This window comes from Neovison vison, chromosome 2 (genome assembly GCF_020171115.1).
Source record: "Neovison vison isolate M4711 chromosome 2, ASM_NN_V1, whole genome shotgun sequence".
In the NCBI taxonomy this organism is placed as follows: Eukaryota; Metazoa; Chordata; class Mammalia; order Carnivora; family Mustelidae; genus Neogale; species Neogale vison.
Genome location: NC_058092.1, coordinates 28,363,708 through 28,388,997, shown reverse-complemented (window position 1 = coordinate 28,388,997; position 25,290 = coordinate 28,363,708). Strand labels below are relative to the sequence as shown.

Here is a 25,290-nt window from a genome sequence, read left to right as displayed (position 1 = left end):
GAATGCGCCCTGCAGCCTGCCTGCTTCTGCTGATGGTGGAACTGGCTCCATCCTTTTCCTCCCTCCTAAAGATGAGGATGCTTGCCCGCAGCAGGCAGGACTTGGGAGGCCCTGGGCACTGTGCCTGTCCAGTGGACTCTCTGGTCCTGCGCTGCTGGATTCCCTGGCCGGCCCAGCACCTATGGGGAGCTGCTGTGGAGACCCATCACCATGGCATGTCAGCTGTGAGCAGAGCACAGCAGTGCTGGAGGGGGGATCAGGAGGGCTTTCTGAAGCAGGGACTGAGAAAAACAGATGCCAGGGAGGAGATGGTCTGGCAGGCGGGGGCCTAGGCAGGACCACATAGGCCTCTGTCCGCTTGCTGAAATCGCCAGACTCTTTCATGCTCTGCTCCTGCTGTTCCTCTGCCTGGTCCATCTGCTTCTACTCACTCTTTTTTTGTTTTTGCTTCTACTCACTCTTCAAGGTCCAGCTTAAACATCACCTCCTCCAAGAAACCTACTGGGATTGCTCCTGGTCATTTTCATTCCTGATGCACTCTGTACTTCCCACAACAGAGCAGTCATCAGCCTTTGATCCAGTCCCGCTTTAGTCTGTGAGCAACCCAGGGAGACGACGGATTTATCCATTCTTAGGTTTCCCTCACACTAAGATAGCAGTGAACCTCCCTAGGAGAGCCAGAAAAACCAGTCCCCTGCAGGCATGGTATTTACTCCTTTTCTGGCTTTTATGACAAAGATGACACCTCAAAGGCAGGGAGCTTGCTTGCTTAGACCAGCACTGTCTCCCCAATGCCTAGAATGGCCCATCACAACGTAGCAGGTGTACAGTGACTGCCCAAGATGGGGGCTTTCTCCCTGCCAGCTCAGTATGTGGGCCTCGCACTGGGCCCTGGACAACAGCTCTCCTGAAGGGCCCTGCCATCGAGGGACCAGCACAGAAGCAGTGACGAAGGTCAAACTCCCCATACACCAATGTGGTGTATGAGGAGGGCTTACCTGGCCACACCTGGGTTTCAGATGTGATCTGGAGGGAAGTCACACTCCCTCTGAACCTCTGTTTCCTCCCTTGAGGAACACAGTTAGAATCTAATATTTAGGGATGTTGTCTAAACAGAAGAATGTTCATAAAGCCTTTGGCCCAGGATGTGGCGCACGAGAAAGGATCGAATACTTTGTTGCCACTGATGAGAGGCATAATGTCATGAGTAAAGGCGTGAAGACGTGGCCGTTCTTGGGGCGGGGCTGAGAAAGTGTCCGAGATGGGGCTAAAGCACACATTGTGGAGAGAGGTTTAGTGGGAGACAAGGTGCCGGGAAAAAGGGGGCAGCTTTATGAAGACATTTGAAAATCAAACAAAAACTGGGACCCTGGGACACCTGGGTGGCTCAGTTGGTTAAGCGCCTGCCTTTGGCTCGGGTCATGATCCCGGGGTCCTGGGATCGAGTCCTGCATCGGGCTCCTTGCTCGGCGGGGAACCTGCTTCTCCCTCTGCCGTTTCTCTCTGCTCATGCTCGCGCTCTCTCTCTGTCTCTCAAATAAATAAATAGGATCTATTAAAAAAAAAACACAAAACTGGGACCCTGAACCTCTGGGCAGGTGGAAGCTATAGAGGGCGTGAGGCAGAGCACCAGCACCACTGAGTTTGGGCTTGGTGGTCCACGGGGCAGATGCAAGGAGGGTGGACAGGGAAGAGAAAGGGGGAGAAGGGTGTGAGCAGGCAGGTGGTACCAGACAGAGCAGTGACAAACCCCAGAGTCATCTGGGGACCTCAGGGTGAGGAGGGGCTTGAGCTGGGAGGTGAAGACCCCAAGGTTTCCAGCTTGGACCCCTGAAGGGCCCTGATCCCCTTCTCTGAGATGGGAAGCCCAGGGAAAGAGCAGGTTTGGGGAGAAAATGCTGTGTTAGATTTCAGCGATGTTGGGTTAGTGGAGGGCTTGAAGGTACATCCCAGGACAGAGAGCCTTGCCCCGACAGAAGTCTGCTTCTCGAGAGAAGCCTGGAGGCTTCAGCCTCTCGGCAAATGTGACACGTGTTTGGAAGCACCCCTCTCTTGGGTGAGGACGACAGACAGCCCACCCCAGCACAAACACGGCTCTATCTGGAAGGGGGCATTTGCTTGATCTTTTTTGGCAAACAAGAGTCTGCTGTTTTATTCTTGTGGCCTAATTCCCTCTGCTTGGAAATACTTGAAGTCTGTTGTTGTTGCTGTTAATTATAGCCTTATAAGGCAATGAAAGAGTGAGTGGGAAACCACTGAACCCATCGTGTGGAATGAGAACCACACACGATTTCCTCAATAGTTAAACATCCATCTAGCAACACGGAGCCGCAGACTTAAGCGCTGTGGGTGCTGGTGTTAACCTTTCTCAGATGAGGCTTGGGGAGGAGCTTGCAGCTTGGCTCGGAGCTGGATGCTCTATTTTATCACCTGTACTCTCTTTGCAGTCTGAGGCTCCTGACTCAAACCAGAGCACCGGCTAAATTCTGGCTCTGCAGAAGCTGTATGATTTCGGACAAATCGCTGACTTCTCTGATCTTCCATTTCCTCTTCTGAAAAAAACAAAATGTGACTAAGAGAAGAATCCCAGTCATGGGGTCGTTGCGAGGATTAAGTGAGCTAATGAGTGGAGAAGGCAGAGAACACGGGCTCCTTCCCGTTAGTACAGCTATTGCACTGCTTTTGGTCCCCCAGCTAATCCACACCAGATGGTTATGCGGAAAGTTTTATCTCTGCAATTGTTCAAAGTGCAGGGTTTCGTGGATGGTGTCTTTAAACCTTTATTTTTAAAATTCAAGCTGCTTTCTCCACGTTGGCTGAGGGTCCATGCAGATTTTAAAATTGCAACTTTGTTCCCATTCTCGAAGGCACCCGCTGTCCTGCCTGTTCTATATAGCCTTGGGCTTTCGAAGTGGCTGGGACCAGAGGGGATGATGTATCTTTCTGGCTTTTGGCAAGAATTGTTCGGCTTTCTGATCCGGATGCTCCTATAGCCATCTCCCCCACCACTTCAAAGCCCCAAATTACATTCTGAATTTGTGTGGTGTCCCCTTCTGACTTTTTCTGGTGTGCCCCCCCGCCCCCACTACCACCGAGGCAGCCGCCCTGGTTGAAAGCCTCTGTCCATGTGTTACCTCCCTGGGGTTCTGTTGGTCAGTCCTGTGATGCATGCTTATGCCTGTAAGTTTCACACACCTTCAGTTACACCTGATACTGACCTAGTGCCTACTCTGTGGCACGCACTGGAAAGAATGTGAGAAACCAGCTCCATGGGCTCAAAGAGCTGATGTTCAAATGGTGGCAGACTATCAACTAGATGGCAAATACTGGGGTTCATTTAAGCTTGCATTAAGAGCTTTGGGGAAATAAACAAGGTAGAGGTCCCCCTTACCCTTGTTGTGCTGTATGCCAGGTGCTTCCTGAGTGCTGGATGAAACGAAGGGCTGAGTAGTTGAACATCTCTATCAACAGAGTCAGTAGGGAGCAAGGTCACTTGGAATTCCTTCGTTGGAGCCTGGGATTTCTTTGTACAAGCCTAGAGCTTGTGAAAGATGCAAGCAGCCTCATTTGCTAATGATCATAATTAAGCCAGAATCTCTTCTTCCAGCCCCTCAGGGAGAGAGGCACAAAGCATGGGGCTGATGATTTGGCTCCCTGGGTTTCCCTCCCTGCTGTGTCCCTCCCCAGGTGAGATGTTTGCCCGCACCTGCCCAGGTGCGCTTGCACACAGTCACAGGCTAATGGGCCTGGCTGGGTAATCGCCCCTTGGCGAAGTTCTGTTAAAACAAGCAGACACTAGTGTCTCAGAATCAGTCCAGGAAGAGACAAAATGTGTCACACGGGGTCCCTGGTGTTAAGTAGATCGAACACCTTCAGCGTCATACTTTGTCATGCTTTCTTCATTCTTTCTGGGTGTCTGTGGGGCTCACGGCTGGGGACCCGGTGTGTGGGGCAGACCGAGATCTGAAGGCTCGGGCTCTGGACCTCGAATAGCTCACACCTCAGAAGGGGAAAAAAGACCACTTTTGCCCAAGCACTGTAACGGAGCGATTCCCAAAGCATGTTTTCGGTGAGATGCTCTGCCAAAAAAGGTTTTCACGGCTGTCAAATAAGTTTGGGAAATGTTGCTTATGCTACCCCCAACTCTGAGACTGCACATGAGCAGAATAAATGCCCAGAGAAGTCCTGCAGGAAAGGAATCTGCTCGACCTTATTGAACTTCTAGTTTCCCAAACATACAGGAGACTTTAGCCTCCCTGCATGCAGTGGGTGATTTCCTGGTGTCACCAAACTAGCAGAGATGGAATTTGCCCTCCAGCCAGGCCCGAAGTGTCAGTCCTCCACCCAGTGCGCATAGTAGTTGGACTCAGAACCTGAGCAGGGGGAAAGAGAGAGGGTGAAAAGGAAGTCCAGGCTCTCATGAGATCGAGGCCCCCTGGGGCTCTAACCTGCCCCCCACCCCCACACCAGCGATGAGCAGGGAGCCATTGGAGGGACCAGAGCGACCCCAGGGCAAAACTGGGCTGGACCATCTCCTTCTGGGAGTCCAGCAAAACGTCACCAGCCAAGAGCGCCGAGGAGGTCAGGGTCTGTAAGAAGTGGACCTGGAATTGCTTTGGCAGCATTTGGGTTGAGTTTGTTGGGGGAGGTGTTGTGGGGCTGGGGACTGGGCCAGTTGGGTAGCTGGGCTGAAGGCAGCCACCTTCAGTGGATTCAGGCCAGTGGTGAAGTGTGCTTGTATTTTCGGCATCTGTGGGTCCTCCCTCTGAGAGCTCCTACCTGGGAGAGGTGTGCCCAGGAGCTCTATCTGGGTGAGCTTCTCCCAGAGTTTGGGGCCTGGCACCTGTGTGTGTGTGTGTGTGTGTGTGTGTGTGTGTGTGTGCGCACACGCGTGCTAATGAAAACAACATGTGCTCTTGCCACCCCGGGCCCTGTCACTCCAGCGGTGCTGTCAGAGCAGAAACAAAACAAAACAGAGAAGTGGAAGTTGATTCTATAATTAGTGCAGTTTCTTCACTGTTCATTCGGGATCTCCAGAGATCAATTAGCTTGCTTTTAAGCTAAAAGGCATCTGAATAAGTATTTAACCTGCATAGCAATTGATATTTAAAACAGATGAGGATGGGAGTAATAATGCAGAACGGGCTGCTCCCGTCTCCTGCATTCCTTTCCCTGGCTTCTGCGCCCCCTTCCCTTCACCTCTGCCCACTCCACATCCGGTGTGGCCTTCTGTGGGGCCTCCTGACATTCTCGGGGCAGGGCTGTGTGTGGGCAGGTTGGCACTGAGGGGCTGCTGTTCACAGGCTGACTCCGTGCAGCAGGTGGCCTGCGGGTGGGGAGATGATCCCCAGGTAGGGCCACCAACCCCCTCCCCGCAGGGCAGAGCTGGTCCTTTCCTGCCACCTGCCAAGCTGCCAGGCACATAGCGCCTCACCCTCCAGGCAGGGGGCGGCAAGCATGCTTCCAGAGAACACCTCTGCAGAAGCTTCCTCATCTAGAAAGAGCCAGCCACTGCCAGGCTGGGGGCAGGGTGCAGCCTGGAAACTGCGGAAACGGGTGCCCTCCTGGCTGAGCATCTTCTAGCGGGTGATCCTAGGATACCTGTGTGCTTTTTGCTTTGTCACTGAAATATTAACATCCAGAGCTGGAATTTGCTTTTTAGAACAAGCGCTGTGTGTGTGTGCGTGTGTGTGATGTGCATTGATAAATGCATTTATTTAACAAATGGGTCTTGACATCCTCTCTGTGCTAGATAGTGAGTTGGGCACTGGGGGAGGGAAAGAGATGCCAGGATGGCTAAGGTCTGTCACGACCTTGCAGAGACCACAGCCTAATTGGGGTGGGGGGCACCCGCTGCATCACAATATGCATGAGCCTACAGAGGATGAATTTGGAGCTCAGGGAAGATGTCTTAGGGACTCCAAAAGCAGACCCGGCAAGGGTTCCGGTTCTGGAGGTGATCCCAGGCAGGTGGTGCTGGACAGGGAAGCATGTTGGGGAGGAGGACAGGCAGGGAAGATGCGTCCACCGGTGGGCTATGCTGTGGATACCTGGGACTCAGCCCCTCTGGGGCCCTTCGAGAAACTGTAGCTCATACCTCAGAATTATGCCTCGGAGGGGCAAGGAAACGAATGCACCCATCTATGCCCTGCTTCCTAGGCAGGGGTACTACAAAGTTCCTAACTCCCTGGCTCTCATGACCTGTGCTGGCCATGCTGCACCATTGCTGGAGAATGTTCTAGACACAGAAAGCCCCAGCTGTGCAGAGGTACGTGTCTACGGGCGGCCCCTGGGTGGGACTAGGGCATAAGAACCGTGTCTGCGACACAGGCTGAGAAGAGAAGTGTGGGAGTCATGTTTGGATGGGGATGGAACGGAGGAAGAAGGGAAGGTGATGCAGGCAGAGAAAAGCACGCTTGAAGGGACAAGCACAGATGGGCCAGCGAGCTCCGTTGTGGGAGTGGGGGACATGCTATGTAGAAGAGCCGAGGCTGGGGAAGGTCGGACTGGACTGGGAAGGGTCTCAGAGGCCAGCTTGGGGCCAGTCCTTCTGCTCTGGGCATATGTGCGTGATGGTGCGCTGCGTCACGACTCTATCCCTCCAGGAGGCGGGCCAGCCCCACCGGGGTCTCAAGGATTCTGGGTCTTCATTCCTTCGGCCCCTCCGGCAAGGGCACTCACTGATGGCTGTGCCCCTCTGCCAGCCCTGTCCCCAGCAGCCTGAGCTCCTGTCCCTCTGCCTGCTGACAGCCCATCGGTCATCAGGATCTCTGGGCAGCATTGGAGCCTGCAGCCATCCTCCCGACATGGTCGATTCTACAGTATTTGACTTGCATGTCCCTGAGTTGTACAGACAAAGCTCCGCATATTACCAGATCAATTAAAACAACTGCCACCAGGCCCCAGGACTCAATCAGGAGCCCCTCCCCAGGCACCCTACGGGGTCTGCTGCTTCTCTGGATGCCCCGTCTCCGGAAAGTGCTCCCTAGCTTCCTTGGCCCCTCACAACAGTAACTTCTTACCCTTCTCAAGGGCTTACCGTGGCCCTGAGAAGATTTTTGCCATTTAGTCCTCAAAATAGCTCTGTGTTGTAAATGCTGCTAATATCCTTCTTTTCAGAAGATGAATTGGAGACACGGTGGAGGGAGGGAAAAACTGGAGGGCAGGCGAATGGGATCTAGGCAGGAGGTCAGTGAGGAGGTGCCAAAGGGACACGGGGTCTGGGAGAGGGTCTGGATGAGGACAGACGTATGGTCAGGTGTGTGGGTGCTGCACTAGATGGCTGGTTTCAGTGGACCCCACCACTTCCCAACTGTGTGACTCTGGGCAGGTCCCCTCCCTCCTCCTGCCCAGGATGCCCATCTAGGGCCAGTCTCCCCACTCGCCGCCAGCTCTCGAGCCACTCAGATGCCACCTCCTCCGTGAAGACCTCCATGGCACTCTTATGAGTTTCACCAGCTTTCTGACATTCTCATCACATGGAGAATTTTTAGCCATATAGTGTTTTGATTTGCACCCCTCCTCTCATCTCCTTTTCCAAGCTGTGAGCTCCTGAAGGGCTGGGAGGATGCCCAGGCACTGGCTGACTCAGAAAGTGACCAGCATAGAGCTGTGTCCCCAGCTGTAGCCAATAAACTGCTTGCGGAATGAATGAATGAACTAACGAATGAACATGAGGGGAGACACACCTACTCCTTGCCCCATAACCTTACCCATAACCTCAGAAAATCCATCCTTGGGCCTTTCCTGCTAGGCACTGCTTGCCTTCTACAAACCCCACATTATGCCCAGCAGGGAAAGCCAGCGAACTTGTCCCCCAACTCCTCCTCCTGCTGAGACAACAGCATACAGAGGCCCAAAACCAAGTTCAGAGGCACCGTCAGGGTCCCCCAAAGGCTGGCTAAGGTACAGTAGAGAGCAGAGCCTGCTTCTTCCAATGCACAGGCTGCACAGAGCCGCAGGGGCCCTGGCAGGGAGAAGAGAGAACCTGATCAGAACAGACAGGGAGGCGGGCCCCGTGAAGAGGCTGTTAGCAACAATCTCGCTGATCAGCGTCTCAATTAATCTCCACGACACCTTGGAAACTTCAGAAAAAGAACAAAGCGGACCAGAAAAGAAAGAGCAGACTCAAGCCCCGGAGGACAGACAGTGCCTGGGCCTGGTAGTGGGAACGTGGGTGTCTCCTGGGACTCTGCTGCCAGACAGAGCGGGGAGGCAAGCGCAGGCCCCGCCGAATCTCCCGGGCTCCCCATGCTCAGGGCTGGGCTGCTTCTGCCAGGGCCAAACTCAGGAGCACAGAGTTGTTCAAGAGAAAGGACAAGCTCAACAGGCTCTAGAGCAGCCCTAGACAGTCGTGAGGTCGTGGGCTTAAGCAAAGGGACTCAGCCTTTTACCATCCTTGCCCTAAGACTTGTAACTCTGGGTGTCTCTAGGGCCATCTGAGGGGAGGGAATGTGTGTGTGTGGTGGGGTGGGGGGACCGCCAGGGTCTTTGCCCTTAATGTTGCAAGGAGGAGGCCTGGCCCGGCAGCCGTGAAAGTCTTCCCTCCCGTTTTCTGAGGTCACACGCAGACAGTCCTAGGCTCACCTGGGAGGCAGGGAAATTCCACCATAGGGCACATTTCCAGAGATAGAAAAATGAATTTTTAAAAATAGGGGTGTCTACGGGGTATCTGGGTGGCTCAGTTGGTTACGTGTCTGACTCGTCTTGATCTCAGCTCAGGTCTAAATCTCAGGGTCATGAGTTCGGTCCGGTCCCCTGTTGGGTCCCACACTGGGCGTGGAACCTACTTCTAAATAAAAAAAGAGGGCATTTTTGCTTAAGGTATTCAGAATTTTTCTCAAAACATACAACAGCACATCTTGGTAGAGGGAGCAAGAAGTAGGTTGGTTCTGGTTGGCACAGCTAATTCAATCCCTCCTTCCCTGACCCCTGGCCCTCAGTATCACCCCGGAGATCAGGGGAGGTTTGAACTAGTGGTTTTTGCGCTGTGCTTGGTGGAGCCCTGGAGCCTTGCAGAGCCTTCTCAGGAACCATGCTGTCAAGTCTCTAAGTGACCAGATGGTAGAAAGAAGCTTGGGCAGCGGTATGCTGGTTAAACACATTTTCTAGGGAAAAAAGCCCTAATTTGCAGCATCTGCTTATTTCCGTGGTGTAAATACTCTCACCGTGGCTGATTTCAAGCTGCTGGCTCACTCTGAAAATTTCACAATTAACTCTAACAAGCTGGCTTTGGTTGCAGAAGGGAATCTACTATATCCCGAACCTCCCTGGGCCTCAGTTTTCTCTTATGTGAAATGGGACAATAATACTTTCTAGCTAATGGGGTTCTAGAGGTTCTGTGAGTATTCAATGAAGAGTGTAGAAAGCACTCAACATAACCCTGACACATCAGTTTTATTATTATTATTATTTTTACCCAGTGGACTTCCACTCAAGGTTTTGTTTGAAGAAAATGTTCCTGTTCCAGCTGTGCCCCACCCCTGCTTACATCTCTGGGACTTAATTCTCTCTCTCCCTCCCTCTCTCTCTCTCACACACATACACACACCCCACCCCAGTTCTTCTGCAGCCCTGGTGTCTCTGCTCCATTTTATTAAAGCAGAAAGCAGTGACAATTATTTTCATAATGAACTGGCTCTTCAAATTAATGCCAATTACACTATGCAATCATGATTAAGATTATGCATTAATCAACGGTGCCAACCTACTTATTAGCCTCTTTAAATAACGATCATGAGGAATGTATGGGAAGGGAGAAAACGGAGAGGAGCCAATTGAGTGGGGGAACTGTCTCTAAGTGGGGCGGGGTGCTCCCTCCAGAAACCAAGACCCAAAGCAGTTTTTCTTCCACGAATCAGAACCCTAGCCCATCAGACCTGGAGCTTCCAAATGTCCTGGATCTGTACAGACCCCTGCGCAAAAGGGAAAGGAGTCAAGAGGTAGGTAGGGAGAAGGTAGAAGAACCGTTGACAGTTTGTCATTTAGGGAGGTTCACTGCTCCCTTTCCCTTCCTTCAAAAGCATGAAAAGATAGAGTGTGATTGATACTTCCCCTGGAGCCACGCCACTCCCATCTTATGTTAGGTCTCCCAGATGCAGAGCCTGAGGCAGGGATTGAGATACACAAGGTTGATAGAGGGGAAGAGAGTTCTTTAGGAAAACCCTGTCAGCAAAAAAGCAAAGCAGGGTAGAGACAGGGACAGGGTAGGCAAAGATGCCACCTTGGGTGAGATCTGGATTTGCCTGATACAGCATGGAGGTGCTAGGGGGGCTCTGGGGCATGCATGCATCCCAGAGGCCAGGGTACCACCCTTTTGAGCCCCAGTGTGAATGAGTCATCAGTGACTGCAGACTGCCCCCAGGGTCAAAGTGAGTGGGCTAACCTTCTGGGCAAGGTGTCTCCCTTCAGCCAAGAACAATTCTCTAGAGAAAAGTGCAGCCTATGTATGGAAGGTTCAAACCCAGTTCTGCTGCTTCCAGAACCCACTCTCTGAACCTCTATGTTGTACCCAAATATTTGTTGCTGGGGTGTCCTGAGACACTGAAATGTTTGGGGTCACCTGGCCCTTGACATGTTCAAGTAGAATGATGCCTATCCTTGCGCTGGGTTTGGGAGTGGGGGAGGGACAGTCTCCTCCTGGCAGCATCTCTGAGACTGTTCCTGGGTTTCCAGTTTCTCTAAATCTCTGCTTATTCTGACTTGTCTTCTCTCTCATCCCACCTCCTGCACCTCTTATCTTCTTTCTGCCCCAGTTCACCCTGTGCTGGACCCTGCCCTCACTTTCCCCAAAGAGCACAATCTGGTGTCCATTTTCTGTGGCCAAATTTACTCAGGGTCAGGTCTCCTGTAAGGAAGGGAGGTGACAGCTCAGTGCGGGCTCACTGGAAAGGAAGCACTAGGCACCACTGTGCTAACCTGGCCCCTTCCTGCTGTGGAGGATTTCATACCGGCCTCATCCACCCTTGGCCATGAGTCATCGTCTCCTCCTTTCTCCCTTTTTGGGTCCACATCCTAGCTGTTGCCTTCATTTTAGGCCCTTCTCCCCTCCTCCTCATTCAAAACTCAACATCACATCTTGGGATCCTTTGCACAGCAGGTTAGTACTATCATAGTCTTACCTTCTCCAGGCCCTCCAGGACTTTTCCCTTTAAGATAAAGGCTGCCCTTCCCCTAGAAGAGGGGAGGGACTGCAGCCCACTGGCCCAATCCAGCTGGCCCCCTGCTTTTGTAAGTAAAGTTTTATTGAAACGCAGCTGTACTTGTTTGCAAACCTATTGTCTATCACTTTCACATTCCGAAGGAAGAGTTAAGGAAACCCATCTGGTCCACAGAGCCAAAATATTTACTGTCCTGTCCTTTCCAGAAAAAGTTTGTCAACCGCTGGCCTAGAACGGAGAAGTTTAAAATTGATTTTGTTCTTCTAAATGGCATTCTTTTAAGAATTGTCATGAATTAAGCTCTCTCCACATGACATGCATTTCATTACATTGTTTTCTTTCTTCCTTGCAATGGTCAACTCTTGGAAGTAGGTGCCCCATTTTTCAGATGCAGAAACTGAGTCTCAGAGAGATTGAGTAACTTCCCCAGTGGAAAGGGCTAGGGCTCAGACTGAGGCATAATCGTCACCAGAATCTGAGTTGGGAACATTTCCATTTTTGCGTCTAACAGCTGAGCCCCGCACATTGGCTGGTTATTGTCTGCTTGTGGTTGCCGGAGCTTTCCTGCGGGGCAGAAGCCTGATGTTAAGTTTTCTTGATGTGCTAGGACTCAGCGGCATGTTGGAATGTGGCAGAGATTAGTGGGTGTTTATGGAACTGAATGGCATACCCCCCAGGCTGGGATCTCAGTGCCTGAGATGTGTCCCCTAGTGAGCTCCTTTGTAGCCCAACTGCCAAGATGTGAGAGGCCAGGAAGGAGTAAAACCCTTGGAAATGTCTCCTCGTCCCCTGACCTTTGACCCTTGTTTAGGCTGGAGATCTGTAATGACTACACTTCTTCCCAGGCTCCCTTGAATAATTTTTTTTGTTTTGTTTTTACATTTTAAAATAATAAAAAGAATGCATATTTACTGTAAATAACCTGGAAAAATCAAGATAATACAAGGAACAAGCTACAAAATTTATAAACCCCTTCTATCCAGAAATACTCATTGGTCAAATGTTGGTACAAATCTTTCCAGTCTTTTTTCTATAGATATAGATAATGTGTTTTCGGTTTGATAAATAGATTTCAAACTATAATATAATTTTGTTGCTTTGTTGGGGGCATTTGGGGCATTTTCTGTATCATTAGGTATTCCTTAAGAGCATTTTTTTTTTAAAGCTTTTTTCCTTATTACCAAAGCTCTTGCTCAGTGCAGAGGACTTGAGGAAAAAAGCACTAAGCAAAGCAATCCATTATCTTTTTACTTTCTAGAAAGTACCTCCATTAACATTTTGGTGTATGCCCTTCTGGTATGTCCTTTTTGATTTTAATTGGAATTGCATTAAATATATAAATTAATTTGAGGAGAACTGACATCTTTACAATATTGAGCCTTCTCTTCCAGGAGAGAGTTATGTCTCTCCATTTATTCAAGCCTCCTTTTACGTCCTCCAGTAAAGTTTTGTAGTTTCCTTGGTATAAGAATGGCACATTTATTGTAAAGTATTTTATTTTTTTCGTTGTTGCCTTTGTGAATAGGGTCTCTCTGTTTCCTTCTAATTTCTCACTGTTTATTGCTGATGTATAGGAAGGCTGTACATTTTTTCTGTAGTTGTATGCTGGCTCTTTGAGGAGCTGTCTGGCTTCTAGTAGGTTTCCATCTGATGCTCCTGAGTTGTTAAGAAAACAGTAATAAGCGTCTGCAAATAATAGTGTCTCTTTTCTGATTGCACTACCATGATTTGTTCATTTTGTCTTATTTATACAATGATTTAAAATAATATTTTATTATGGAAGATGTCTGCCATATCCACTTAGGGAAAATGGTATAATGGATCCCTGTGTACCCACCACCTGGCCCCAGCAACCAGGAACCCATGACCTTTGCAGACCTATTTGTATCCCTTTCACAACTACCCCTCCCCTATGATTTTGAAGCAAATCCCAGATATCATGTCATACCATCCTGTACCCTCACTCTTAATGCCTGCAAGTTGCTCTGCCATATGGATGGCTTTTAATACATCAAATAGTCTCCTACTTTGGGACATTAAGTTGTTTCTATTTTTTCAATATTATGTCAAGAATATCCTTCGACATAAATGTGTTTATGTATCTCTAAGTTATTCTAAATTTATATCCCTAGAAATGCTAAATCCCGAGCAGTAAATTAAAATCCCTAGAATTACTGGATCATATGGTATTTTGATCATTTATTTTCCTTTAAACACATACACACCATCACATGATGGCTCTTCTGATTAGAAATAGAACACATGTTCGCTGCAGAACTTTTGGAAAATACAGAAAAACACAAAGAAGGAAATTAAAGTCTCCCATAATCCTGCCACTCAGAGAGAAGCCCTCTTGACATTTTGGGATGTATTCTTCTCATCCTGTTATATGTGCTTGCCCAGCCTGTGTATGCACACCCACACAGACTCCCAAACTTACAGATTGTAAGCCTGCTGGAGGACTGGGTTGGGGGGCACATTGATTTGTTCACTTTTTTAAATACTCACTTTAAAAAAAAAATTTCTTAATGGTGGAAACAACCCAAATACCCATTAACTGGGTGGTGAATGGGTAATAAAAATGGGTAAAATGGGTAAAAATGGGTAAATAAAATGTGGTAGAAAGTACTATTATGGGTGGCTCAGTTGGTTAAGCGGCTGCCTTTGGCTCAGGTCATGATCCCAGCGTCCTGGGATCGAGTCCCACATTGGGCTCCTTGCTTGGCGGGGAGCCTGCTTCTCCCTCTACCTCTGCCTGCCACTCTGTCTGCCTGTGCTTGCTCTCACTTCTCTCTCTATGACAAATAAATAAATAAAATCTTAAAAAAAGAAAGAAAGTACTATTATTTAACAGTTAAAAAGGAATGAAGCACTGAGATATGCTACAACGTGGATAAAGCTCAAAAATGTGCTAAGCAAAAGGACCCAAAGACTACCTACTGCATGATTCCATTTATATGAAACGTCCAGAAAAGATAAATCTCTAGAGACAGAAAGTAAATTAGTGGTTGCCTGGGCTGGGGCTGAAAACCGTGATTGACTGTAAACAGGCTCAGGGGATCTCTCTGGGGTGATGGGAATGTTCAGAATTGTAATGATGGTCACACAATGCCATAAATTTATCCAAAAATCATTGTACACTTAAAACAAGAAGCATTTTGTGGAATTTCTTAACGTAAATAATACCGCCATGAAGTCGATTTTTTAAAAGAGTAAAGACATTAACATAAAGATTCATTTGGCAAATAAAGAGTAAGCACAGAGAACGAAATAAGAAATCTACCACATAGGACGTTTCGCTTGTGCTGTTTAGAAACCCCTCCTATTTTTCAGTCAATGGCATAGATTCCTCCTTATCTTCCTTCTGTTCTCCCTCTTCTAACGTGGAATTGCACTGCATCTCCAACTTTATAACCTTTGTTTTTCACTTAAAAATATGTCGTGGGTATTTCCCAAATCATTAAATGTTTGCTATTACATGGAAATATATAGCTTATTACAGTTATGGACTCCTTTCTGGTGTTGGACATCCCTAGATCCTCCTTTCCATATGTGATCAGTGTGTCCATTGTTGCTATCAGAGTCAATTCCTAGAAACTGAAGTATTGAATCAAGGAGAAATATTGAATCAAAGACCTAAGCATTTTTGAAGCTTTTGGTATGTGCTGATGGCCACCAAGAAGGGGAGGTATACCAGTTGCCACTTCCACCAACAGTTAAGCAAGTGTCTGTTTCCAAACGCCCTCAGCAAACCTGGGTGTTTTAACTTATTTTATGTTTGCCAGTGGGACAGGCAAGACATGGTATCTCACTGTTGGCTGAGATGGAATTTATTTGATTTTTAGGGAGACACACATTTCTTCATATGTTAATAGCTGCTTTGTATTATTTTTCTTTAGCAAAATGCCCACGCTTGCCCTTTGCACCTTTTGCTCTTGGAGTATTTGTGGTTTTTTGTTGGCTTTTTAGTGTTTATTTTTATAAAATAAGAACATCAAATTTTTTTAAAGATTTTATTTATTTATTTCACAGAGAGAGAGAGATCACAAGTAGGTAGAGAGACGGGCAGAGAGAGAGGAGGAAGCAGGCTCCCCGCTGAGCAGAGAGCCCGATGCGGGTCTCGATCCCAGGACCTTGAGATCATGACCTGAGCTGAAGGCAGAGGCTTAATCCACTGAGTCACCCAGGAGCCCCAGAACATCAATTTTTATACTGCCAAATATATTATAAATATTTTTCAAAGTTTGATGTTTGCCATTTAATTTTGTTCATGGTAGTTTTGATATATTATTACTCAATATATATTATTTCTGTGGTGTTATCAGCATCCCTTCTTTGTTTTCTGACTTTATTATAATGCCTAGAAGGAGCTCTTCCACCTCAATATTGTGTAATATTCACTTACATCTTCTTTTTTGGTACCTTTATACTGTTTTATTTCCTCCCTCCTTCCCTTAATTTCTTGCTTTTTAATCTTTAATCCATTTGGAACTTATTTTGATATACGGCTTAAGATTGGAATCTAACTTAAATTTCTCCCAAATAATTGAATAATTGTCTCAGCTCAATTAATGAATAATTTATATTTTACCCACTGATTGGAAACAGCCACCTTCGTCATGTCTTAAATACTTATCTCTACTTGAATCTCTTTCTGGGGGCTTTTTATCTCATCCCATTGATCTGTCTGCATTTTCATATGCCATTAAGACATGTTTTTAATTATTTTGGCTTTTATGATGCTTTTTAAATCCGGCAGTGCAGATCACCTGTCATCTCTTTAAGCTGCTATCTCCTGGTTAGTCTTCCTGATGCATTTTAGAGTCATCTTGTCCAGTAAAAGAAAAAACCCTTCTGTGATTCTGATTGGAATTGCATTAAACTGAAAAATTAATTTGGAATAAACTGACACCTCTATTCTTGAGCCTAACTGTCATGGACAACGCCATGTCTCCTCATCGAAGTCTGCTGTTACATCCCTCCCTTGTAGTGTTTTTGTCATTTTCTTTCTTTTCTTTTTAAGGATTTTATTTATTTATTTGACAGATCACAAGTAGTCAGAGAGAGAGGGGGGAGGAAGCAGGCTCCCTGCTGAGCAGAGAGCCTGATGTGGGGCTTGACCCCAGGACCGTGAAATCATGACCTGAGCCGAAGGCAGAGGCTTTAACCCACTGAGCCACCCAGACGCCCCAGTTTTTGTCACTTTCAATGCTGAGATTGGTCACTTCTTATTTGTTTTCTTATTCATTGTGTAATATTTTTATTGATCTAGAAAGGAGATCTTTTACCATTAAGTTTTCTTACAGCTGTTGCTGATATAAATAAATGGTATTAATTTGTGCTAACTGGTTATTTAACTCGACCCTCCTGTTCCTGCTACTTTTTTTTTTAAAGATTTTATTTATTTATTTATTTGACAGAGAGATCACAAGTAGGCAGAAAGGCAGGCAGAGAGAGAGGAGGGAGCAGACTCCCTGCTGAGCAGAGAGCCCGATGTGGGGCTCGATCCCAGGACCCTGAGACCATGACTGAGCTGAAGGCAGAGGCTTTAACCCTCTGAACCACCCAGGTGCCCTGCTCCTGCTACTTCTTAACTAGTTTTTGTGCTTAGGGATTAAGGTTTTGCAGGAAAATATTTATATAATTTGCAAGAATTTTTTTTCCTTCCAAGAGGTGTGTCTCTAAATTCTTTTTCTTTCTTGTTTTGTTGGTTAATGGTGTGGTGTGAATCTTTACCCCTCCTTTATCTCTTTAATGAGAATGTCTCTAGTGTTCACCATTAGTGTGATATTGAAGGCAGATTTGAGCTAAAGGTGCTTCAAAGTAGTAACTTTTCTGGTGCTAGTTTATTAAGCATTCTTAACAGCAGTGAATTTTGGATTTTATCAGATGCCTTTGTACATCTTGTGAGTTGATCATATGTTATTTTTTTTCCTTTGAGCTATTGATGGAATGATACTCATAGATTTATGTTGAACCTCCCTTTCTTTATATTGAACATAACTATACCTGGTCATGGTATGTTTTCCCAGTAATATTCTAATAGATTCTACTTGCCAGCACTCTACTGGGAATTTTCATAGCAATATTACTAAGTTGGTCATTTTATTTGGCTGTTTGTCAGTCTGTGGTGTCAGTCTCTATTGCTGGCTGAGTGAAATAAACTAGGAGGATCTTTGTATTTCTTACGCTCTAGTCAATTTCTATGCATGGAATTATCTAGGATAATATTGAACACTTTTGGGGGGGTGAATCTTGTCCATAAAACCTTCGAGCCAAGCATCTTTGTTAACATGCCCTTCCCCTTCCGCAGCACACACGATTTTATCCATCTCTTACAGGAGGAATCTTCGAGTATGCGGATGGCCCCAATGCCCAGGTCATGAATGCTGAGGAGCATGCCTTTCGATTTTCTGCCAACATCATCAACAGGAACAGGACTCTGCTGCCCAACACAACCTTGACCTATGACATTCAGAGGATTCACTTTCATGATAGCTTTGAGGCCACCAAGAAGGGTGAGTACGCAGTGTTGACTGTTATCTTCCAGGGTGGGGACGGAGGCAGCCTTGTTTGCTGTCCAGGGTCCTGACACCGGGTCCCAGCTTTTGGTGGGCTTGAGGATCAGAGTCTATGTCTCCTGGTTTGGGAATCTGCCTCATTTCCAGTTCAGCTTAGGCTGTGTCATTCCCCAGGCTGTCCACCAGGAATTTCACTGGCAGGTGCCATGAGGGAATGAGCGGCCATGGGAGGAGGTAGACAATGAGGCCTGAGATGGGGCTGAAGAGGTAGAAATGTAGAGGTCAGCTCATAGCCCCAACACATTTGAACTGAAGCTGGAGTTTTCAAACTTGTTTTTCTTTCACTGAAATCCTACCCAGAATATCAATAATTAAAATATGCAACATTAAGTTGCCATAAAAAAGACTTACTAAAAAACAATGGAGCTGCATCTATGGCTCACACAATTTGACCCCAGAGGCTATTGGTGATACTTGAAGTTTGACATTAGCCTCAGCATTCAGTACATTTCCATATTTTGTTTTAGCGGCACGATAGCAGGAAAATTGTTAGTCATAAAAATAAGCTTTACTAAATCCAGTCAGTTTTCCCCACACCTGAATTTTACAGAATAACACAAAACAAATGTTGGGTTGCATCCTTCTTTATTCATGATACATATACAATAAGCTCCAATGACTGCACAGAAAGGACTGGGGAACTTTATTCCAAGATCCTCAGGGAGAAAAAAAAAAGAAAGCAACTTGTCAATACCTGAATGAGCTAGCAGTTTCCAAGGTGGCATATAGCACATTTGAGTATACACATATGCTCTTTCGTTACTCTTTTAAAAATACAATTTATACATACACACATTTAATTCAAATTAATTTAGAGGCTCGGATAACTCTAGAAATAGCTTCCATATATCCCTAGAGTTCCCTGGAACTCCATTTAAAAATCTCAGACCTAAGGAATCTCACTCCCAGGGAAGACAAGGTCATTTTCCTTACAATTTGCCATCATAACCCCTTGCTTTTCTTCTTCAAGACACTTACCAAAATTTGTAGTTAAATAATGGTGTGTATTTGATGTGTTTCCCCTTCTCTCCAATACTACTGGAAGGAAGGCTCTTTCTTGTTAACTGATAAAACCCTACCATCTAAAAGACTGGTATGTAGTAACTACTCATTGAAATATTTATTGGATAAAACAATGAATGAATGATGTGAGAATGGGGCATGAGAACCTGAGCAACATTACTCAGGGCTCCTGTTGGCTGAACTTAATGACAGTGTCCTTCATGCATGTCGGGTAGACTGAGGCTCATCCAAAATATCGCGTTGGTCTTTCTAAGGGGCTCCCAGTAGCTAATCAAGGTCTCCTGGACTCCCAGGTATAGACCTGCCAAAGTGCTTCCTGGGGGTGGCTCTGTTTTCCAAAGCCCCATTGTGCGTAAACATCTTAGCATAGAAAAGCAGTGTAGCATGAGCTTGGAGCCAGACTGGCTAGCCTTGCACCTTGTCCATTCTGATATTAGTTGTGACATTGAACAATATACCTTGTGCCTCAGTTTTTTGTGCCTCCATTTTTTTTCTTCTGCAAAATGGACCCATTTCTGTAAAGTGCCTAGAACAGTGTCTGGCATGTACAAGGTAACTATACTGATTTTGCTCTTATTACTTTGGTTGGTTTGCTCTCTACTCACTGAGCCATCAGGTTCAGGGCCTCACCTACAAGTACTTTCTCCACAGTTGGTCCCTCTCTCACCTGCCCTGCTCCTCCGTGCCTGGTAAACTGAAGGGCACAGGATCCCTGACATTGAGCACAATACCCCTGACCCTTCCCTCAGGATCCCTGACATTGAGCACAATACCCCTGACCCTTCCCTGAGTCTGAGCCAGCCTGCACACAAACTGGAAGAACCCCACCCTGTTAGCCTTGGAGAGTGGTCCTTTGCCCATCACCCTTCTCCTTATGCTGGCCTGTTGTCCTCTCTACCCGCATCCTCTCAGCTCTCTCTCCGCATGCCTTGTGGCCAACACTTACAGTCAGCTCTCCACCTCCCCACTGAGAGCCCCTGCTGGCATCCTCTGCCTGGCCTCGTCCAGCTAGAAAGTGACTGAACTCAACCAAAAATGCTCAGTGAAAAGGTGAGGACACAGAACAAACGCCTGGAATCAGAACAGAGGTTTACGTGGGCACGATGACCCCAAAGGGCTAGGCTGGGTATTCTGTCCATTTTTTCTAAAAGTCACTAAAATAATATGATGACTCTTCAGTAGCACACTTGCGAGTGAGGGCGGGGGCCTTCCCCAGCCAGCAGTGAGCCCAGGGCAGAACCCCAGAGTCTTCTGAGGTACTTCCTCCAGTGGGAACTTAGAGTTCCATGCGATGTGGAACTGCCAGGAGCGGGTGAGTAAATCTGGGACAGAAACATCCAGTTTTGGAAGTCCAGCCAGAGAGGGTCACGGGACCAAAGCCACACCCCTTCATCCCCCACCACCTGACTTGTTTGCTTAAAACTCCAGCTGGTGTGTCCTGTTGTTCTTTCTCCAAATCATCAGAGCCCATGGGGACCTGTCCAGTCCAGCCCAGATGTGACTTTCCAACCACATCTGGCCTCTGGGCTCTAGGCCCGCCTGCGGTCCTCCAGGTTCCATGCTTTCTCCTACCACAGGGTTTTTGCACTTGCTATTCTGTGATGCCCCTTCCCTATCCCACCCCTGCTCTGCTACTTGTCTAGGTCTTCAGAGGAGCCCACCCCAAGTCCCCAGACAAGGTCAAGTCTTCACCTCTTAAAGCTCTGGACTTTTCCTTTACAACTGTGATCCCTGGATGAGTGTGTGTGTGTGTGTGTGTGTGTGTGTGATTATGTGTTTATTGTCCACATCTTCTCCTCTATTATGTCTTTTTGCCTCTTCACTGCTGTCCTAAAGAACCATTGTTCTGACTACCAGTGTCATACATATGCTCCTCTGCCCGTTTTTGAACTTTACACAAATAGAATACCAGTGTGTACATTTTGGCAGTGTGTAGAATATACCCTTGAGATTCATCTATGTTATTGGATATAATAGGAATCTATTTATTGTTGTGTAGTGGTCCACTATACAAATACAACACAATTTTTAAAAATATTTTGTTTATTTATTTGTCAGAGAGAGAGAGAGAGCACTGGCAGATGGAGGCAGAGGGAGAAGCAGGCTCCCTGCCGAGCAAGGAGCCCGATGTGGGACTCGATCCCAGGACACTGGGATCATGACCTGAGCCAAAGGCAGCTGCCCAACCAACTGAGCCACCCAGGCATCCCACACCACAATTTTTAAACTAAAACGTATTATTGGATGTTCAAGTTATTTCCATTTGGGCCCAGAAAGCAGTGCTGCTATGAACATTCTTGTAAATATCTTTTGGTGCACAAACGTGCACAAATGTTTTTTGGTGGGTAGACACGCAGGAGTGGAAGTATGAGGTCACAGGATGTCATGTGTTCAGCCAGATGGCTCTCCAGAGTCCGGGCAGCAGGACCCTGGGGCGCTCATGGCAGTGGGGAACCGTCGACACCATCATGAACACTTGATAAAGTCACTTTTATTTCTGGTGGTCGTGTGGTGGATATCTCATTGTAGTTTGACTTTGTATTTCCCTGGTGACCAGAGGTCCTGCGTATCTTTTCAAATTTTCATAGATCATTCAGATCTTCTCTTTCCTGGAGTGATTTTTGAGCCTTTTAACCATTTTTAAAATGGAGCTGCTTGTCATTTTTTAATTGACTTGTAGGAGTCTTTTACATATGGTGGGTAGGAGCCCTTTGTGGGACTTGCGCATTGCCTGTATTTGCAGCAAGGGAGCTTGCCTTCCCACTGTCTTAGAAACATCTTTTGAGGAACAAAGTTCTTAACTTAAGGAGGTCTGATTTGTCAATATTTTCCATTACAGTTAATGGCTTTGTGTTCTATTTTTGTCTATCTTCGAGTCATGAAGATTTGCTCTCACATCCTAGAAGCTCTGTTGTTTTGTCTTTCATGGTTAGATATAGGACCTGTCTCACACTGATTTTCTCTGTATAGTGGGAGGTAGGGGTTGAGGTTTATTTTTTTCTACACAGTGTTGGTGAGAGTGAAAACTGGTTGAACTTCTTAGGGGAGTTTGGAAGTGTCCACTAAAGTGAGACATATGCCTGCAAGAGAGTTCCTGTCCACTTTATTGATAATAGCTCAATGTTACAGGAAATAAATTAAAGGATCATCGGCAGGAGAATGGATAAATTGGGGTATAGTTGTTCCATGGAATTTAAGTTAACAATTAAAAAAAAAAAAAGAAAAATTTCTCCCTCCACAAAACATCATGGATGAGCCTCGCAGGCATGATGTCGAGTGAATAAACAGTGGTCGCTTCTGGGAAAGGGAGGAGTGTGCAGCATATATTAACTGGAAAGGGGAATAGATAACCTTCCTAGGTGTTGGGAATGTTTTATATTTTGATCCAAGTAGTAGTTACATGGATGCAATTATGTATAAAATTTCATGGAAGTCTGTACCTAAAACTGATGCACTTTACTATATGATATTACATCTCAATAAAAAAAGTTTAAGAGGCTCCTCTCTGCCATCACTTTCCCTTAATGTTCCTCCTATAGATACCATACCCAAGACAGACCCCTGCTGTCGTTAGAACCACCGCTGTCTGACCCTGGAGGCATTTCTGCAGTTGGATCCTGCTTCCCCCTTAGGCATACTCCATCCCTTGGGGAGTCCCTTGTTCCCATGATCTTTATTTTTTCTTTTGATCTTTGGTTTTTGTAAATGTATTCCTCTGAAGCATCATTAGGGCTCTTCTGGGAGATGACCTTGGGCTTAATTCTAATTAACCCAATGAGAATGATTAATCCTGCCATCACAGCTGGATTCGGCCTCCTTGGGCCACGTCGGGGGAGCGGGCGCCGTGCACAGAGCCTGGCACGTCCACCAGTTCCGCTCAAATTAGTCCTTCCCTCCATGGGAGGCCCAAGAGGCCTTTCCCCCATTCAAAGGGACTTTCACTTATTGTCTTTATTTTTAACTGTTTTGTGGAAAATTAAAAGATGAGTGACTGCCAAACAGTGTCTGAGCCAGCAACCCAGAGAGTGCCTGTGTTTTCTTCCAAGCCTGACCAGAGCAGGCCTGGAATCGACCCAGCACTCCCCAGGCTCCTCTGCCTTCACTTATTCTCTGGGCTGCTCAATTCCTTTTAAGAAACAAATTGATTGGGGTAATTTTTGCTATAACTACAATTGCCATGGAAAGGGGGTGAGGGGGGCTGCATTCAGGCTGTGGACTCCTGCAATGACTGTGAACCATTGAGCTACTGTAAAATGACCAGAAAATGGATTCCAAATTGAAGCTACAAATAATGTAATTACTGCAGTGTGTGCTCAGGGCTGCCAGAACAAGAGTTGGCTGCTGCCCTGGAAACATCTGGAGATAAAGCTGCTGCTGCTGCTGCTGCTGCTGCTGCTGCTGCTGCTGCTGCTGTAACCCCTGCCCTGGTCCCTCGGGGGCAGCAGCACTCTTCCAGGCTGGAAGAGCTTCCGAAGGTGGAAGGAACATGGAGGGGGCAGAAAAAGGGATGAAGAGAGAGGCCAAAGAGAAGAAATAAGTGATGGATAGGTGCTTCCTGACACCCAGCCATGAGATATAATCACTGTCTCTCTAGTAGGATGAACCTCAGCATGGCCATCATCCTCCTATCACCACCGTCGTCACTACTGGCAATGCCAATGCACCATCACCAGTTCCTGTTATCACCATCAACAGTGGTATCACCTCCACTCTTCACAGCATCACCACCGCCATCATGGTCACTACTGTCATCATCACCATCACTGTCATACACCCACAGCTTCATCATCACCAGTTTCATCAGTGCCAACACCATCGCCATCATTCCTACTACCATGGTCAGTCATGACATTGACATCTTCATCACCCATCTCATCAGTGCCAACATCATTATCATCTTTCCTACTATGACTGGCAGTCATGACACTGACATCTTCATCAACACCAACCTCAATCATCAATGACACCCTTGCCAACATCCCCACCCCATGATCATCCTCTTCCTCATCCTCACCATTGTCATGGTACCAGAATCTTCATCATCATCACCAGCCTCATCAACACCAACATCATCACACAATTACTGTCATCACCATCAGACTGTTATTACATCCTCTCTCATCAATGTGCATATCACCATCATTATTCCTACCATCACTATTGCTCTTACATCACAACGTTGACATTTTACTGTCATCAATCCCATCATCATCACACCATTATGCCACAACGTCAACATTATCATCAGTTCCATCTTTGTCAGTGCCATGGCCATGATCATCAATAGTATGGTCTTCACCCTCACCGCCATCACTGCGGTCATCTTTAACTTAGTCTTCACAGTTGATGTCAAAGTCAAAATTGCCCCATTCAAGATCATCCTTAAAATCCTCTGCAGAACCATTAACTTGTGTTTGGTCTACTCTCCCTTGCCTCAGCCAAACCGGATACCTAGACTTTGGACCCAGGCAGGGGACCATGATCTAAGAGGCTGGGCTGGGTGGGGGGGGGTATAGGAAGAATTTGTCTGCCTGTTTCCAGGCAGTATCAAAGGGGGAAATCCAAAAGGCAGATTCTTGGAAGTGGTAGTGGAGGGAATGAAAGATAATAGTCATTTGACCAAGTTATCCATTAGAGGGTCCCAGAGGCAAAAGGAAAACAATAGAGATAGGAGGCATAGGATGGAAACCAAGGATATCAGAGGACAGCTAGAAGGTTCAAAATAGGGTTAGAAGATAGTGCATGAGAGAAACTTACAGATTTTATAGTGTCCACAGCTTGAGGGGAGTGAACAAGCCTGGACAGCCATTACTCACTGTTGCTATCTCCTTCATGTTTTATCTAACCTCCATGGCTACACAGTAACTCACACATGATCTCTTTCTCATGGAGCACCTGCTTTCAGGGGACAAAGTGGCCAGAGGGACACTCAACACCCAGGGAAGCAACATGAATGACCAGTGAGTGGACAGATCAGGGCCTGGCCTCCTTGGGGCAAGGGCCCTTAAAAGAAGACTTCCTGAAATGGGACAATTTATCAACAAACCCAGGGTCCTATTTTGGAAGCATTTATTTTCACTGGGGTTGATCCCACACGGAGTGCTACTCCAGGCTTGTTGACTGTAGGGTGACAAGAGTGGGGACAGCAGCACTTCCCTGACTTGGACTCTAGTCCTACAGCTGTAGGAGCACCAGGGAGCTGCCACGTGCCTCACTGGGCATCTTCTACTGCACTTGGTATTGGCCACAAGGAATCCCAGTCACCCAGGAGATGCTCCCTATGTTGGTCTTTCTGCTTCCCACACACAGTTGCCCTGGTGCATGTTCCATGTGGCTCCAGCAGCCTCCTGACAATAACTAGCTTCCCCCCACCAAGAGTGCTATATCTTTCACCTAAGGCACAAGTGGCATTCTCTGGTGTTCTTGGGGAAAGTACAAATTTCAGGGAAAATACTGTCTATATTTCCTCCTGGTCCCAGGAGGCAGTAAGGGAGGAGAGGTTGGAGGGTCGAGGAAGAGGAGAAAAT

At 46.9% G+C, this 25,290-nt stretch overlaps 1 protein-coding gene across 4 annotated transcripts in view; it reads left to right on the top strand.

Moving 5' to 3' along the window:
• GRIK3 (glutamate ionotropic receptor kainate type subunit 3) overlaps positions 1-25,290 on the top strand; it is a 225,983-nt gene that overhangs the window by 115,020 nt on the left and 85,673 nt on the right. For all 4 annotated transcript variants that reach the window (XM_044237822.1, XM_044237821.1, XM_044237823.1 and 1 more), the window contains exon 2: positions 17,501-17,677. In XM_044237822.1, the coding sequence (XP_044093757.1) occupies positions 17,501-17,677 (177 nt within the window). The remainder of the gene's footprint in view (positions 1-17,500; positions 17,678-25,290) is intronic.